This window comes from Netta rufina (assembly GCF_964035555.1).
Source record: "Netta rufina genome assembly, chromosome: 5".
NCBI lineage: Eukaryota > Metazoa > Chordata > Aves > Anseriformes > Anatidae > Netta > Netta rufina.
This window is the reverse complement of record NC_140128.1, coordinates 12,712,520-12,731,236: the sequence shown is the minus strand read 5'-3', so window position 1 is coordinate 12,731,236 and position 18,717 is coordinate 12,712,520. Positions and strand designations below refer to the sequence as shown.

The window sequence follows — 18,717 nt, the reverse complement described above, 5'->3', positions numbered from 1 at the left end:
GGTACAGCACTTTCAGCAAATATTTCAACAAGCAGCGCTTTGCTGCAATAAAGAGGTCATGACAAGATGTCACTGTGACAAAAGACTCAGGAGTTTACCTCCTACAAGCATTTCTTGACAGGTCTGCTCATTGCTTCCTACACCCTTTTCTGGAAGTGAACTCCAGTAAGCAGTGGATCAGTGAATCACCCTCAAAATGTGAGAATGACAAGTGCTGCTTCTGCTGCTGTTGTCCTTCATCCCCTCTCTGACTGCTGGTCAGAAGCCTACCGGGCACCTGTAAGTGTCAGACTGACAGAAATTATGGAGTTCCTATAATATCAGGAAACAGTGGAAAAAACAGAAATTTTACTTGTAGATCTATAAGCTGAGAACATGAAGGAAAACTACTCAGGGAAGATATGGACATGACCACACTGAACAGGGATTTCTTACACTCTCCAAAGCAGCATAATACTGTCATGGCCTTCTGTGCTTCCTGTGACATAAAGAAAAAATCACCCACCATCAGAAATCTCCAGAATTACTCCAGAAAGCAATCCAGGGCTTCCCAGGTGGCACCAGTTAAACTGAACACTTAAGGAAAACTCCTCCAAGAAGCAGAGAAAGTGCATGGCAGCACAAGCACAAGGCTGATCCAGGTCCAGAGAGCAGTGTGAATGGCCATATGAAGACAAGGGATGCTATAGATCACCCTGACAGCAGTAGTGCAGCACTGGGAGATGCCTTGAGGCTAAATTGGCTCTTGAGGCTACAAAAGAAGCTTGCTTCCTGCCTGGATCCCCATTGGCTGGTGAAGATTTTTTGAGCCCTGGCAGAGCAGGCTCTACTGGTATATCTAGCAGCAGTGCTCCTGGAAGGGGAAGAGATAAGGACAAGCACTGATGGTCTGTCAGAACTGGAGAATGGATCTGAAAATGTTCCTAGTCTTCACCGCATTTCTGCTTCACACTACCCTGGGCTTCCCTATTCAGGTGAGAACAGCTCCATGCTGCCCCGCTCTTTCTTCTAGTTGGCATTTTCTTCCTGGAGTGAAGCTGTGGAAACCCATTTTGATGATTTTCCCACAAGAAAAATGGTAGTAATATAGTGCTATATGAAGACAATCTATTACTTTAGCTCCTCTTTTTGACCTCGTTTTGATGCTATTGTTGCTGCATTTATGAGCTATGGAAAATTAACACCTTTTACCTATTGATTTTGCAGGACAACTCTGGAAACAGTACAGCAAGTAAGTAGGTTTTATATCGTATTTTAATTCTTGACCATGTATCAAATAAATTACGTAGCAGCAATCTTGAAGCCTGGGCATTAGCTGATGCAAATAATGTAGTTTCAGTAATACTTTGAGATATGCAGTTTTTACTAGCTAGAAATGTAACTACAGACGTTATACTGCCAGAAACAAACATGCCACTACATTGTATGTATGAGGGACTTAGCGAGAGTATGTTTTTTTGTTTGCCTACTTACTAGGTTATGTATTTTGAAGAGAGTTATTATTACAAATTGCATGGCTTCCCAATGTCTTTATGGAATGAATAAAAAAATCTGAAGTAAGGGGAAATTAAGATTCAAAAGCAGAGTGCAAAGCAGAGCTTCTTCAGGGTAGAAAAAGCTAAGGCAGTCTGTCAAGATTTCAAGGATTCTAGCAGTGGTGACAAGATACAAGGGTCTGTCTGGGAGCAGCAGCAGCAGAACAAAAGATTTTAAGGAAGAAGCTCTATGCTGCTCATACTTAGTGAGGAACAGGGAAATAGAGGTAAGATCTGTACTATGGAGAGAACCCCATGTTTTGTAGGTGCGCTTCTGTGTAGCATAGTAGATCCTGAAACAAATGACAAGCTGATTTGTGATGCTGCCAGTGATGTAGCTACATACAGTTGTACAGCTGAAGAATGGGGCTGCCAAAGAGGCCTCGGGAAAGAGGAACAAAAGCAGAGCTGCAGCAGTGAAAGCACCTGCATGTCATCAGCAGTGTATGTGTTGTGGTACACAAAATTGTTGAGCAATCAATTTTACTTATAGTATAGACAGATGAAAGGTCTGAGTCAGAGCAGACTCAAGAGCTGTGTGTCTGAGTGGCTCCTCCTGTAATCCTGGGCTGCACAATATTGAGAAGAAGCTTTGACTTCACTGTGTCACAACACAGAAAAAATGGAAAAGGTCAGAAGGGTATAAAAGACATATAGACTCGAATTTCACCACTGTGGGTAAATATAGGTGATAATACATAAGACTAATTTGCTGCTGAGTGACAACTTTAGTGCACCTGAAAGTACTTTTATGTTTCCCAATTTGCTATCGGGCTGAATGCAGATGTGCTTTCACACAGATGTGCGCTACATGCATGTACTTTCTGGGTGTGGTTTGTTAGGTTAATTCAGCTGTGCTTTGACAGGCTTGAAAAGTACATTCTAACATTGTATTTTGATACTTTTCCTTTAAACTGAGCATTAGGAAAAAGCTCAGCCACTTATTTGTGTCCTTACCTGCCTTGATGCAGCAATGAGAAAAAGGTACATCAGGTGTTGGAGAAAGCTTTGCATTGTGCTGAGATAGAAAATGAATAGTATGGGCTTAACAGAACAGCTTTTATCATTTTGAAAAATAGAATGGGGTCATTGCAGATTTCCAGCAAATGTCAATGGAAATAAAACCTTAACTACAACAAGAAACTGCCAAGTCAGGGGTGACATGCTACAAAAGGAAGAGGCCTTAGAAAGAGTTGCTTGACATAGTCAGAACAAGGCAGTGACTGATGAAAACTGAGCAATTCTTTTGAGATGTCATTTATGGCATGGAAGCAAAGGCATGCAAAATTAATGTTCAGTAAATTTGAAGCCAGTGGAGGGACATGCTTGTTGGAACTCAAAATGGCAGGGTTAATGGGCCAAACACATACAGTGAGTTTTAATTTACCATTGTTACTGCTTTTTGTGCCACCTTTCAGTATCTACAGTGCAGGGAAAACTTGAACTGCAACATTTTGAAATCTGTATCACACCAGATACTCATTTGATGAGGCACATAGCAGATGCCTTCTACAATGTCTCACTTGAGCTTTAAAAAGGGGTCCTGGGCTGTATGTGCCTAGGAATCTGGAGCCTAATTTCCACAGACTTTGACTAGTCAATTATTCTAATGCCTCTTGTGTGCATGAATTTTGAATTTGGTCAACCTACCTCAAAAATGCACTTTCCTGAATAAATTTTTAGATGCCATAGACCTCTCTGTTGCAGCTCCTGGGAAATGACTAAACTCCTGCATAATAAATAGAAGTTATCATAGTGGAGTTTCATTTGCATGCAATTGAAGTAACAATCTGAAAAGGCAGATTTAAGAATTTTTGGCTCAATCAAAGCAATTCTTCTGCAGGTTCTAGACCTACTCTGAATAGGGAGAAGTCCACCTACTTTTGGACAGTAACCACTTAGGTCAATGGAAGCTGTGAAAAGGAAAGGTGCTGCAAGGTGTGACAGCTTGGCATCCTCCATATCTTCTGTTGAAAACACATGCTCAGAAAGTTAAGGATGGGCTTAGAGATATGAGAACTATTTGCATAAGTGTTGTCTGTGTTGGTGGTGGGTAGAAAATTAATAGTGGTTTTAAATTTTGACAAATACAGGTGTGATTATTAGCAACATGGAAGAGATTGCCAGAAAGGTGTGCGGCATATCCATCATACTTAAGAACAGGTCAAGCAAACTGTGTTCAGGAATAACATAGATAAAACTGCTTCTGCCTTAGGGAAAGCACACAAACTGGACGACCTTTGGAGGACCTTTCAATTTCTGTACTCTTATGATGCTATAACAATGAAGTTTCTCTTCAGAAATATATATATCAGATTTTCCCTTCTATGCTGGTATCTAGAAACTGACTTTTGGCAGAAATAAGAAGATGCCACACTAGAAAGTCATGTTAGGATAGTTACAAGCTGCTGTCAGGTGCATACTGAAGCCAAGATTATTTGCGTGGTGCTAAATTATAGCCTTCATCCCATTTTATAACTTTCCTCTTTGACACTGTGAAACCAGAGAGGATTGTTGAGCTGGTTAGCCTGCACCTGTTCCAGTGGAATCTGGGAACAAAACAGATTTTTGTCCCTAGTTTCCTTTGACATTTTTCACACTGACGCTGAAAAATGCTTTGCTGATTCTTATACAGTTAATGACCAGGATTCTGTTCCTGAACATGGAACAGTTTCGTAGGTGTTTGTCTAAACCTCAATTGAATTTCTGTGCATATGCATCAGTTAGTGCACCCTCTTACCTCTCCAAGCAAAGGCACCTGCCAAAGGCATTGCCATGGGTGAGGAGACCTGTGCTATTGAGACCGGTGCTGTGAAGTTGCATTCAGAACCTAATTTGCTCCTTTTGCTTGTCTTTTTCTTCCTTGCTTTTTGCAGCAACAGAACCTACTCAGGTGAGGACAACTAAATCAGCTCCTTTGTTAACTTTGGGGTCCACCATTGACTTCAAGACTCATCTACTCATCCATATCCCCATCTGTGCAGGAAGTCTTTCCAGATCAACAATGTACCAGAGTGTGCAGTTTCCATCTGTATCTCATTTGTCGTTCCAAAATGCCCAAATATGGCCAAAATCCCAGGAAGCTTTTGTCTTCTTTGTGGTTATAGAGAAAATTCAAAACTGTTTTTTATTTCTACTAGGCAAAGGGAGTATGGCAATTTGTTTTGCTACTAACATGACCTCCACAGCTAGGTACCAGCCCCACAGTTCCCTACAAGCAGTAAATGCCATGGCCTTTCACCACTGTTGTGAGATGATACTGGGAGGATTTCATCAGAGATTTCATCAGCTTTGTACTCTACCATCAGGGACATGAATGAAGCTATGAAACTCGCTACATGCTTCAAATTGCATTTCCTGAATCTCCTATGCCAATTTGCTTTATGATATCCATACATATGAAAGTACATCAAAGAAAAATATCTACCACATGTGGTAGTATTTTTTTTACACATGGTACAGTAAATAAGACCTCAGGACTGCACTACTGAAAGATACACAAAACAGTAGCCCAAACACTTTTGATCCTTTGCATGTTAATTTGTTTCATATTTATGTTATACTGTTAATTGTGAGATAATACTTATGTTTCATCCTCCTAGGTTACTACAGAAGAAGAAATATATGGTATGTATTATTCTAAATTTAAGTGTTTGCTAGGATATACTGATTGTTAGCTACCCAGTTACTCCAGAAAATAGCACATGATTAACACAAAATAATCTCTGGGAAGAAATTTTAAGTGAATGTATTAACCATAATAATTTATGTAAAGTAGAGTCTCTTGGTTGTGGCCAATTGCCCAGCCTTGATAACAATCTCAGGTGTTAATTTTGCTAAAAATGGTTCTACTTAGATAATATATTGACTTAAGTCACTTCTGAAGGTTAAAGGAAGCGCAGAAGCCATCTGCCTGTGCTGTTCATGGATGTCAAGACTCATAGCATGTTGCTCAGATTCAGCTGATTTTACTTCTGTGAGGCTCAAAAGTCTCTGATGCTGGGCTTGTCTGGGGACCTCAGTCTCAATCATGGAATAGGAATTAAGTCCTGATTTCATTGGTTTCAAGGGTTTTTCAAGAAGAGTGTACCCAGCAGTAAGCAGCAGGAATGCTTTCCATCAAATTTTGCTCCTGATATGTTGAGGGATGAGTGTGATGTGTGCACGCAGAAGGAAAGCTGTGCTGTCTGAGCACACAGAGGGAGCCATGAAGACAAGGGGAATTGCCAGCTGGAATTGCCTGCTGTCCAAGCAGGACAAAACAGACTCAGAAGAGCTGAAGGACCATTCCTGAGAATGCAGTGACTAAAAAACAAAGGTAGAGAGAGAGAAAGATCAAAAAGGAATGGCTCTCGGGACTGGATTGATGCCAAAACAACCACTGCTGTTGGGAGGTTCACAAGATTGTGTCCCTGAGCAAATATCTACATGACTGAACACCATGCCAACACATAAATAGACTCCATGAGTTTGACTGCATGACTGTAATTTGGACCAGAGCAAAAAGAGTGCCTGGAAACTTGTCAGATTAAAAATCAGGATTCATTTTTCCCTCGGGAATGACAAAGTGATTCTCTGTATTTTCTGCACAGAATCTCCATCACCTATAGAGACAGACTCTGAAGATGAAGTTATTTTTAACAGAATTCTGAAAGTTAACAAAGGTAATACCATCAAAGGCCTGCTTCTACTGGGTCTCTCTGATTGTTATTATTTTGAAGGGGGGCTGGGGGGCTGGTGAGGGGGCAATGGGGGAGATACAGTATCTTACCACAATCTGTGCAAACATTTTTTCCTATCTTACTGATATAAATGTAAGAAACCCTCAGAAACTGGCCACAAATTCTTTGTGCAGTCTGATGAAGCCCTATGGTATCCTAAATCTATCTTGTCAATACTGAAGTTGATACCAGATGTAGACACAACTGAACTATGCAGGCAGCTTCTTCAGCTTTAGCTCTCAACATCTTGGTCCTTCTTTGGACATAAAAAGAGAACTTGGTTATATGGTTGTTTTATTATTTAACTACCTTTCTGCTGAATGAAAGTAATACATGCATTCAGTCACCATATGGTTTTGTAGAACAGACTCCTAGATGGCCAGTTCCAGGCTTCCTGCTCTAGACTTACTGTTTCTTGATACTTCCAAAAATATTTGCCGCTTTTTATCGGCTTCTCTTTCTTGTATTTTCTCCTTCGGCGAGGGGAAAATGTGGTCATTCATGAAGCTCTACTCCTGTCTGTAGAAACGGACAGCAAACACTTCTACAGTTTTCTAAGACAGAAACACTGTTTTTGATTTGTCCCTCTGTACTCTTGCCTTCCTGGGTTTCCTTACTTTCCTCCTGCCTTTGCCCAGCACCTTTCCAGGGCACTCACTCAGTGTGACAATGTGGTGAAGAAATAGTACCAAAGTACAGCATTCCTCTTACTGCTTGAACTGCTTTCAGACCTACCTTGTCTTGCCTGAAACCCTACCCAACTGAGCTGGTGCTTCTCACCTGTCACTTAGCTAAGGACACTTCAGGGAAAAGTAGGGAAGCAAATAATGTCCAATACCCCACTTCTAATGTTGACCAGGAGCAGAAGCTTAGGAAAATAAGAGTGACACTTTACCAAGTGTGCCCTAGACAGCTCCCAGCAGTCTATGGCTCAGGTACTTCCACCCTTTTTTTTTTGCCACAGACTGCTCTCGGTACTTGCAAGAAGGTGACATAGTCCCACAGAGGAGCCGCAGTGCCATCAACTGTCGCAATTGCTACTGGCCCCAGTCCAGCGATGGGATTGTTCGTATTCCCTATGTCTTGGATCCTACTTATGGTGGGTGTAAATTTCCATATATATATATATATATATATGAATGGAATTTATCCAATAAGCTTCAGATAGAAACCTGCTTCCAGTGGCTACAGTGATGAAATTTATTCTAAGGGTTTATTTGTGCTATGCAAGCACAGATTAATTTTAAATACAAAGACACAAGCAGAAAAAAAAAAGAGATCAAATTTCCTTGAGTAGTTTGCATCCATAATATTTTGTGTCTGGTCTCTTGAAGACAACAGTGATCACGTTCTCTGATAGTATCTGCCAGAATACCTGCCTTTATGCCTATTGTGGTGTGGTTTGAATGGCCTACTTTTCATTAGCAAAATAGCTTCCCATAGCTGCCTGCAAGTGCACAATCAGCAGCTAGAACAACAATCACCCCTATAATTTAAAACAAGTTGTTAAGAAAAAAGGGCTCCCACCTGAATCCATTTGGACGTGGATCTGGATAAAGAGAATCTCATGCCAGGCTGTAATATCTTAAATGAAATTAATTAACGAGCAAGAAGCAACAAAGAGACTAGGCTAATATTTGTGTCCCTCATTTACCCTGCTTTTGTGCACACATGAGATTTTAATGGCACCTGTTGTTATTCTTTGTGACCCCCAAAATTAACCTTTTCTTCTCCAGAGGAGAGCCACATAAGAGGGATTCAGGAAGCTATGGCAGAATTCGAAACGCTGACTTGTATTAATTTTGTGAAGCGCAAGACAGAACGTGACTACCTCAGCATTAAATCTGCTGATGGGTAAGTTCAAAGACAAATGAACAAGTTGTTTCTGTATTGGTTTTCAATTCTTCACTACCTTGTGTGACTTAGAGAGGTGTTGATTTGGAGAAGAAACTTTATGTTTTATCACAGTGTAAGGTATCCTGCAAGTGCAAGGACCCAGCATTTACTTCAGTGAGTCAGCAGAGAAACTGAAGTGACTCAGACCATAGAAAAACACCCTCATGGTGGAGAACATGCCTTAGCTCATGTTTTCTGTGTGGTGTTTTATATATATACATATATGTATATATATATTATATACACGTATACATAATGCATACTTGTATATAACATATAACAAGCTACTGTAGTTCTTGCAAAGGCAAAATCAATTCCAATTTCTGAAATAAACAGTTCTCTGAATCAGACGTACAGTTGATTGTCAAGGTCAGAATTAGAGTCTGTGAGAGAATTGTTTAACATCTGCCAGCTTTTAAGTGCTATTCATCTTAGTTCCAGCTCTGATATAGGATTCAGTCATTCAGATTAAAAATGGTTATTTCTAGGGAGTTAAAATCCCTGTGTATAGAAGGTCACCATGTAGGAGCCTTTGTGCTAATGAAGGTCTTCCAGGAATCTTTAGTGATGACCATACTGACTGTTGTTTTGTACAACATAGTCAGTTTTGCCTTTCTGTAGACACTGACTATCCCAATGGACAGGAAGTAATCATTTCATTCCCACAACACTTATGTGAAACAAGATCCTCTGTAATGTCCCTTTGCCTGACAATAAAAATCCCATAAGTCTTCTGTTGGTGTTCAATGCCTCTCTCAGCTGCTGGTCCAACTATGGAAAAGTAGGAGGTGGACAGACTGTTTCTGTGATGAAAGGAGGATGCATGTGGAAAGGAATCATTCAGCATGAACTGGACCATGCCCTGGGATTTTTGCATGAACATTCTCGAAGTGACAGGGATAAATATGTAAAGATCATGTGGGAGTACATCAGCCCAGGTAAGTACTTTTGATTTCCTCAGTGTAGACAGTAGAGTAGATATGTCCTGCTGTTTCCAACTCCTCCTTGCTTCCTGAAGGGATTGGATAAGAAGCATACTCTAAGAACAGTATCTTATATTACAGCTGACAGACCAGACTTCAAGAAATTTGAAAACTCGAACAACCTGGGTCTTCCATATGACTATTCTTCAGTAATGCACTACGGCCCGTAAGTAGCAGCGTGACATTGCTTTTGTTGGAACTCAAATCTCACATTAGAACTAACTTCTGTAAAAACTCTGTCCTACTACTAATGGGGAATAGCTTCCCCGTTTCCCCCTCTGAGAAAACCAGTGTAAGTCAGTTCAGATAAGCCATTCCCCATGATTAATTCACTATCCTTTAGCTTTCTTTAAGGAGTCACTCACAGCTGGGAACGTGGCAAAGGAGGGCATCTGCTTACTGCTGGACTTCCTAATCAAACTTATTTGAATAGCACTGTTAATCATAGCAACAAAGAAAGCAGCCTCAGAGTAGAGTTCCTCCTTTGCCATCTGAAGAAAAGGATTATATAGCCAAGAAGAGGTCTGCAAGCCATCAACCACCAATAAGTGTGTTAGGGAGAGCTGTCTTTTTTTCCTCTGTTACTCTAGCACCTAATATACTGGGGTTCTAGGCTAAAAATAGTTTTCTGAAGTGGTATTAACACTGCAGATCATTTAAACAGCAATCTAATTAGTGTTATTTGTTTAATATTATCAGTCTAAGATCATGGTGAAGTAAATCTGTGCACAAATGTAAATAAATTAATGCAGAGGCAGCCAAAGGTTGTTTTCTATTTTATTTTGTTTTTCTATTAGAAGAAAGGGCTGACTTGCCCCTCCAATAATTTCTTTATTAGCACCCTCTTGTGGGACTTTAGAACCTTAAACACCTTCATAATGTATGTGACAACAGTGCTTTTACTCCCCAGCCACCATGTCTAGGGCTTGGAGGTTTGCTTGAATTTTTTTCAAGGATGAGTTTGGGATTAAGATAGTTTGTTATCCCTGGGTTATTTCATATTTAATAAAATTTCAAAACAATAGCAAAGGTAACTGATGAGCTTGTTTTAAATTTAGCTCTCCAAACAGCATAGGTTGGTGGCCTTCTTGTATTATGTGGCAGCAAGCAAACATGGTTTGCAAGTTCCATTCTTCTTGCACAGGAGATTTCCCCATTCCTAGCTGCTGGAACAAGTGTCAAGAATTGGCCAAAAGAACAATCCACTTTTCAGATGGGATTTAGGAAACTTGCATACAATTGTTCTCCCTCTAAAGCACGTAGATTGTGCCATTAAATCCTGAAAGAAGCAATTTTACTTCAATAACTTTTTTTTTTTTTTTTTTTTTTTCAGATACACATTCACTAATACCACTGGCAAAGCAACTATTGTACCAATCCCTGATGGAGCAGTACATATTGGACAGAGGCAGGGACTGAGCAACATGGACGTGGCCAAAATCAACAAGCTTTACAATTGCAGTAAGTGCCTCAAAGCCACCCTTTCCTCTGAGGATACTCAGCTCCTTGACAGAGGTGTTTGGGCAGTCTGCATTGGCAGCAGCTTCTCATCAAAGACTATGAGACTACTCTCCTAAATCTACAGTACCCATTATGGTCACTCCAGGAGAGAACACAAAGGTGAAGCTGGAGGCATATTGTGATTAGTGAAATGTTATTTTTTGGCATATGTGGCTACTGTGGCAATGGCTTATCTGCATACCATGTCATATGCTTCACTGGAATCATCAGGTTTGTTAGGGCTCAAGAGACAATGATAAACCCCACAAAAAGTCAGACATCTCTGTCCCTCATTGCAGTTTGTATTTAAGACCTGAGACGAAAAAAAAAGAGTTGTTACGCTCTTTTGAACTGAAACTGTTTCATGATGTGCAGCTCTAGCCTAATAGTTTTCAAATGTTTAAATTGTCATTCTAAATGTGTATGTATTTTCTACTCCTTAAATTTAACCTCTGCTTGAAGAAATTCTCTGATACAATCAGAGGAATTTCTTCAAAGGTAAAAAACATGATGAATAAAGTATTATCCCTTGCACAGAGAAAAGCCCAAGTCCTCCTCCTAAACTTAGAATTTAGGTATTGCAGAGACACCATAATTTTTTGATTCTTCTCACACCACTTGACTTCCTTGTATCAGTGGAAAACCATGTGACCAAATGCATCAAAATGAAACCTCTGATATTCTTTAGTGTACCAGTCCCCTGAAATGATGCTGCCTTATCAGAAAATCGAGACTTTTACATTCTGAAGAGATTACAATTTTAAGTGAGTGGAAGTTTCTGTATGCCTGGTGCTGAACTAAACATTGTTTCTCCCTCAGGTCGCTGTAGCACTATTATCGATGCAGCATTTGGGTCACTGAAATCTGCCAACCATCCAAGAAATTACTCAGATAACACCAACTGTGTCTGGCTTATCCGTACCCGATCGAGAAAGGTAATCATGAGTTAATAATGGTATTGGAACATGGTTGGACTTATATCTTTCTTTGTTAAGCATTTTGCTCTTTATCTGCATAACAGTTGCCATATAACATCTTTTTCATGGGAAAGATTTCAAACTAGTCTGTACTTCTTTGTGTCCTTAAGCCAGGTACAGGCCAAAACAACTGCAGAAATGTGGTTTTGAAAAACTCCAATAGTTTTGAAAAACTCTAAGCAGCCTGAACATGGGAGCATTCAATTAGAGGCCCATTAGATCTGAATCCTGCATCTTCAGGGGATGAGAGGCAAGGCAGGGCAAGCAGTACCAGTTTGGACTTGGCTACAGCTTGGATTCTGTCTGGTTTAAAGGACACTCCATGAAAGAACTCTCATATGTGTTTGGCCTGGTTTTTCTTCCCTTCCAGATTTCCCTGCATTTCCGTGCCTTTGAGCTGCAGAAAACCAGAGGCTGTCAGGGTGATTATGTTAAAGTTTATGATGGATCCAGCAAGTCTTCTGCAGTTTTAATGGACAAAACCTGTGGATCAAAGATACCCACGGATGTAGTTGCTTCTAGCAATCTTATGCTCGTAGAGTTTGTCACAGATGGTGCTGGTACAGCTTCTGGTTTCCAAGCCACCTTTACTTCTGGTAGGTCTGAGAACAGGGAGAATGGTGGAGAAAGAAAAATAATCTATGTCAAGTCAACAAGTGTTCTACCTTCCTCTTCACATGTCTTTTGGAAAAACACTGTTGAGGAAATGGTATCTATGAGACCCATCACTTCCTGCCTTGCTTTTGATCTAATGGATGAGTCCTACACTAGTGCCATTTATTCATTCAGAAAGATGAGGCCATGCGCAGGACAAACTGTCAGCCAGGTGATTCTCAGATTCCACAGTTTGCCTTGCCTTTCAGATACACACCATTCCAAAGCATGCACCATTAAGGATATGATCAGTTTAAACCTACAGCTAGGGTTACTAGCACAATAGGATGAGAATAAATCATAATGCAGTATTTAAATATATTGCTCTTCTGAAAGAAAATATACAGTTTTTAGTCAAACAGTTCAGAGGGCAAGAAAGATTTGTGGTAAGCCAGGTCACCCAGCCCAATGGCAAGAAAAGAGGCAGTATTTCCATGGTCAGGATCCATGAACATACTCACCTAAAACACATTCTTTTCAGTCCTATTTAATTAATGACTAGTGTCACAAACATACAATTAAGTTACCACAGTAATGGTGACTCTGTATAGTATCTATTTCTGTCAATTGTAGCTATGGAAGGAAAGAAAAAGAGGAAAAATCATCATGCCACTTGTGTCATTGACTACAAAATGATCCCAGTTTTTGGATAAAACGTGATTTAACTTTTACATTCTTTAGAGATACTACTGTTTGTTCAGAGAGCTCTGAAAGCTAAACATTGTCTCATTTCACTTACAGTAAGGATCCAAAGAAAACCTAGCAGCCACAACTGACTTAATGGAGAAGAATCTATTCTGTGAATATTGAAATTATGCATTTCCAACTTTGCTCCTATCTTGGCTTGGATCAGTATGAAATTTAATTCTATTAAGAATCGAAGTCTTCACCTTCCTGAGAAAGTTTATTCCCCAAGCCATACAAATGTATGAATTCTATACATCTGGTATACTCCCCCTTTCATCTGCACAGTTAAGTTATTACCTCCTTCTATTTAAAAATTTAATAAAAAGCTTCATAAAAAAAAGTTTCCATTTCTATTTTCCAGTAGTCCCTTCCAGCCTCACACAATATCAATGTTGTCTTACTTCTTAGCACCCTTCATTCAGCCAGAGGTATCTCTTAAGAGTATCATAAAGATGTTATCATAGGTTTAGACAGCTGAAGAGACCAGCTGTAACTTTACAAATTTGCTTTCTATTCTCCACGGTCTTCAGCATGAAAGAATGTCCTAGAAACAGCCTCTTTTTCCTAGCCTAACATTCTAGCTTCCAAAAATGACATCTCTCTTAAGTGATCCCATTACATCCTTAAATCACAAGAAAGACAGATATGACAAAATTGTTGCCATAAAATATCAATACACCCTATTGCAGTGTTCCTTGTACAGTTCTGGTAGGCAGGGACCACCTAAGGGTGCTTTTTAATCCCGAAGCCATTTTTACTCCACAGACACAGTTAAGCCTGTGGCAGGATAAGAGCTGAACTAGATAATGCTGCCAGAGTTCATGCACTTCTTCAGTTCAGGGAACAAATCTTTTGTGAGGCAAGAAACTAAACTTTCCTGTTCTGATCTCTCAAGGAGAGAGCTGTAAGATTGGCAGAGCCCCTGGGAAGCTCATTTCTTAGTCATTGTATGTAATGACACTTTGTTTTTTCTAACAGATCTGAGGGCAAAATAGGCCAATATTTTACTCCTGTAGAGATAGTTAAACATATGAGTAACCTTAGCATATAACACTTGCATGTGCAGGTCTGAAAAAAGGCAAATGCTTTTCCTGTTCTTATTCTGTAATGCTAGGAACCTTGGAACTTTTGTACAGAAATAGAATTCTAGAAAAGAACAGTGGGAAATTAACTTGAACTACAAGTAAGGTTTATACAGCAAGTTATTGATTTATTTTCTTTTGTTAAAGGAGGAACCAAAGAGAATGCATTTACAAGAGTTTGCTCAAAGCTTGCTCTGTGTTTATATTTGATGAAGGATTGGCCACTTCTTTAAAGTTAGAGAAACCTTAACCCCATTGAAGATTGATTCCTCATCCACAGTGACAAATGGCTGTGCAAATGCCTCTGAAGACAGGAATTTTGAGTCTGCTTTAAAACAGACATTTCTTTAGTTCTTAAGACATTGGAACATAGGTTCAGCTTCTAGTTATTCTACTTGTACTTCTTAGCACTTACGTGTTGCTATCAGTACATCATATAAGAAGTAGTCTTTCTGGAATATTGTTAAAAATGCAGTTCTAGAGAAAAATATTTGACTGCTGTGATTCCCAAGCCCCTACAAAACAAAGTGGAGGAAACAATACCACAAAGCAAGAATTTACTGGTGGTTTGGTGAGGACCAATTTTGTTATTTCTGATATAAGTAATAAGGGCTGGTTTTTGTATGGAAATACAAAATGAAAAACAAACAAAAACCATTGATCTGTATGGAACACTTAAGATACACAATTTTCATGTGCTTCAGTCAGGAGTGCACCTTCTAAAAGCAGAGGTCTCTCAGTTCTCTGTCAACATATTTTTCAGACTATACTTAAATGCCTTTTCAGTCTTGTGTTTCTCTTCTGAGATTTCTGCATGGGCCTCCATCATAATGATATTTTATTATTATTATTTTTTTTATAGTGACATCCCCATAGATACCTTTATACACAGCTTTACAGATTCTTTTTTTTTTTTTTTTTTTTTTTTTTTCCGAGGCTTAAACAGGATCTGGCACCAAACTTCTGAAAAATGAATGCCAGAAAAGACAACGTCTGCTTAAAGAAACCCTAGTACATGAAGGAGTTTGGAGAGTTTCCAAGGAAAAGTGCCCATTTACTGGCTTATTAGCTTTTATGAAAGCTTCATGGAGCAAAATCTCTTTCTTTTGTCAGGAATGACAGACTTCGATGAGCATGGACATTTGCAACTTGCAAGCAGGTAGTGTGCTATTTACCCCTCAAGATTTTATGGCAGTGGAATTTCAATGGTTTTCAAAGAGCTTTGGCATGTAGGTGGAGATACTCACAAGGAAGCACAGCTGTGTTCATACGGCCTGCGCCATGATATGCTGCCTGCATTTTTATTTATTTATTTTTTTGACAAATTATAACTTTTGCAAGTTGACATTTGCAGGGTCAGGTTCAGAATACTTGTCCTACCCCAACCTGTTGGCAGAAGCCGTCTTGTTCAGAAGGATCATATCTCCACCTCTGACCATATAGCACTAGAGACACTGTGTGGCTCCCCTGAAGGTTTCTAGTTTTGGGGTTGTGCCACAGAGGGAGAAGCTGAGGTTTGTTTCAATGCTGATCATTTGATCCAAGCTAATTTGGGCATATGCAAACCTTCACATATGCAAAGCCCCCCAGGGATGGAACAGAATATCTCTTTTAGGACACCAGCTCTTCTTCCAAACTACATCCATAGCAATCCAGCCAGGCCAGTCCTTGCGGAGAGATTCTTAACAGAAATACAAAGATTGGCAGGAATGTTGTAGGGATGGACGTGTGCACGTGTGAGAAAGCACTGAAAGAAGCAGCAGAACAAGGGTTACAAGAACATCCTGTATTGATAACAAGGGACACCATTCCCATGACACTGCTCCCACGACACTGCACCCAGGAGGATCGTAGAGGAATGCGTTTTTTCTGGCATGACCACAGGGCCTACGCTCCGTTCAGGTAACAGCACAGACGATTTGTCAGTGGAAGATCTCACGCCTTCCTGCCAGCAAGCTTACAGCAACCTAATGTGCCATTCCTTTTCCTGTTACCCCAGCAGGAAAACAGACATATCCTGCCAGCAGCAACAAACGGGCTGCCCAAACACCAGGGACTTCTGTGGGAAGGCACAGGGCTGCAAATCCCTTGTCTGTTTCAGTGGTGTTTTCCTTCGTGATTCAAATTCCTCTTCACAAGGCACCACACAGATATGGGACAAATAGACTGTCACGTTCAGTTCCAGGCCTTCCACACTGGGGTCTTTGTGTGCAGTCCTCAGGCACACGCAGGATGCCCGTACTGTGAAGCACCCTGCCACACCGCCCATGCTGGCAGTGACAATGCAGCACGTTGGATCCCGTACCTACAACTTCTGCTCCTTTCTGTCCTGGAGCTTCTTCCCCATCCCGCTGCCTGTCTTCATTCCCCAAACACCCTCCCACTGAGCTCAGAGAAGAATCTTCATAGAATGAGGAGATGCAGAGAGGGAAAACAGATATTGCCTGAATTGGCCTGTTTTATATCTGTTTCTGGAAAACAGCAAAGCCAGTATCTGAAAGAATACTCATTTCCTGTTTTTTGTTTTTTTTTTTTTTTTTTGGTTGTTGTTGTTGTTGTTTTTTGTTTTGTGTTTTTTTGTTTGTTTTTGTTTTTGTTTGTTTGTTTTGTTTTTGTTTGTTTAATTTTAATTATCATGTTTTCTTTGCTTTTACTTAAAGAAATCCCAAACATTTTATTCCATTTATTCCTATTTAATTCCAGCTTTGATAACATGAGACAAACGCATTTAATTTGGCATATTGTATTGCACATTATATTTTAGCCATAATTTTTCAGTGACTATTGTTTCTGAACTCTCAGACAGTAAGGAAGTTCATCTGTATGTTTAGCATATAGAAACAATGACAACCAGTACTGCGTGGCCAAGAAGTGCTCCAATCCATGAATTACAGATGAAAAGCATTATACTATGGTACACTTCATATTTATAAATAACTTCTTGGAGCAAGCATGGGGAAAAAAAAAACAACACATACATTTTAAAGTTACTAGTCTATTTTAATTATTATTATATGTTATCATATATTCTATTTACTACTGTATAATTACAGTACCTTGACTAAACTGTGGCCCAATATTCAATAGGCAATTCCAGTGAAACGGACAATGACAGTAAGAATTCTTTTCCTTCAAAAGGGTTTAAAAAAATAAAATTGTTTTAGAGAACTTTTTTTTCTTTTTTAATAACTTCAAAATTTGGCTTTCTGGGTATTAGCAGACCAACAGATAAAATGTAAAATCCGTTTTCTGTCTTTTATGGGGGTTTGCAGACATAATAAAAGGAATATGGAGTAATGCATGTACTTAAGATGTCACCTTGAACTGTAAAATTGTACAGTGTTACTTATATAGAGACACTAATACTACATAAATAGCTGTTTTCATAAAAAGATACAAGTAAAAATTAACCAACTATAGACATGCAAATCAATATGCAAACAAAACTTCCAAACTGTAGACCACTTTTACAAGTAAAACTGAAGAAAAAAAAATCCATTCAGTTGGGTGTTAGCATGGATGTAAAAACAGTCACTGTCTTCTTCACCCTTTTCATTCACACCAGACTGACAGTATACTGGACATCACTCGTTTTCCTGCAGGTTTCTGTCCTCTGCAACTGATGCACTTTTCTCAGTAGCAAGCTGGTTTTTCTAACTGTTGCTCCTGCGCTGGTGTAGTTGACAGCTTCACTTTCCATCGCACACTGTGTTTACAAGGTAAAATCCATCTTGAGATCAATGTAATTTCACTTCTGACTCAAGTTTCTGATTCATATTTGCTGTAACATTAACCACATGGTAACCAATTTTAACCCTGTGCCTAAATGAGTCATATTGAAAACTACATAATTGTATGAAAACATTAACTGATGGTTTTTAAGCAGATTTAATTATTTTTCCTAATATTTATCTCAGCCTTACAGTGCTGCTGACAGAAGCTCTTCACAGTTTCTCAGGGCTCCCCCTGACTCTGAGGTCACTTCTGGTGTTTCTGAAACTACCTTCACACACTGCCCTTACATCATTCTTCCCTCATCAGTCCTGAACCAAAATCTTCCAGTCTTAAGCCAAATCTTGCATCCCATTTCATGCTCTTGTTTTAATTCTCTCCAGGCATCTCGCACACCAATCACTCCGGACTTCTTCACCCCAGCCCCCTTTCCCACAGATGTCCGTCAGCAAGATCAAAAGGAGACGAAAAACAAAACAACACAAAACCCTGCAAACCAACCCAAAACAGACGGATTTTAGATGTAGAGCTTAGGGATATGGTTTAGTGGGGACTGCTAGCGTTAGGTCAGAGGTTGGACTCGATGATCTTGAGGTCTCTTCCAACCTAGAAATTCTGTGATTCTGTGATTCTGTGATTTTAGGTGCCGCTGTCCCACCATCGTTTCCTCTCACAGCGAGAAGCTGCGCGCCCGCCCTCCCCTCACACGCAGCATCGCTGTGGGCTGCTGCCCGCTTCAGGCAGCGCCTGTCACACACCTGGGACAACCGGGTTGGAAATGAACCCGTTTGGTTAGAAATGAACCCATTTGGTTGGAAATGAACCCGTTTGGTTGGAAATGAACCCATTTGGTTGGACATGAACCCGTTTGGTTGGAAATGAACCCGTTTGGTTGGAAATAACGAGCCCGCGGCTGCCCCGCGCCGACCGTTAACGGCCAGCACAGCGGC

The 18,717-nt window shown here is 39.9% G+C and overlaps 1 protein-coding gene across 1 annotated transcript; it reads left to right on the top strand.

Moving 5' to 3' along the window:
* Window positions 1-905: 905 nt before the first annotated feature.
* LOC311209751 (astacin-like metalloendopeptidase) lies at window positions 906-12,919 on the top strand (the record flags this gene model as incomplete). The annotated part of the gene is made up of 13 exons (XM_084287263.1): window positions 906-974; window positions 1,207-1,231; window positions 4,412-4,428; window positions 5,138-5,162; window positions 6,128-6,199; window positions 7,221-7,355; window positions 7,993-8,110; window positions 8,912-9,090; window positions 9,217-9,301; window positions 10,469-10,596; window positions 11,455-11,570; window positions 11,983-12,208; window positions 12,840-12,919. The coding sequence occupies 13 exons, from the start codon at window positions 906-908 to the stop codon at window positions 12,917-12,919; spliced, it is 1,275 nt and encodes a 424-aa protein (XP_084143389.1).
* Between the last annotated feature and the right edge of the window lie 5,798 nt (window positions 12,920-18,717).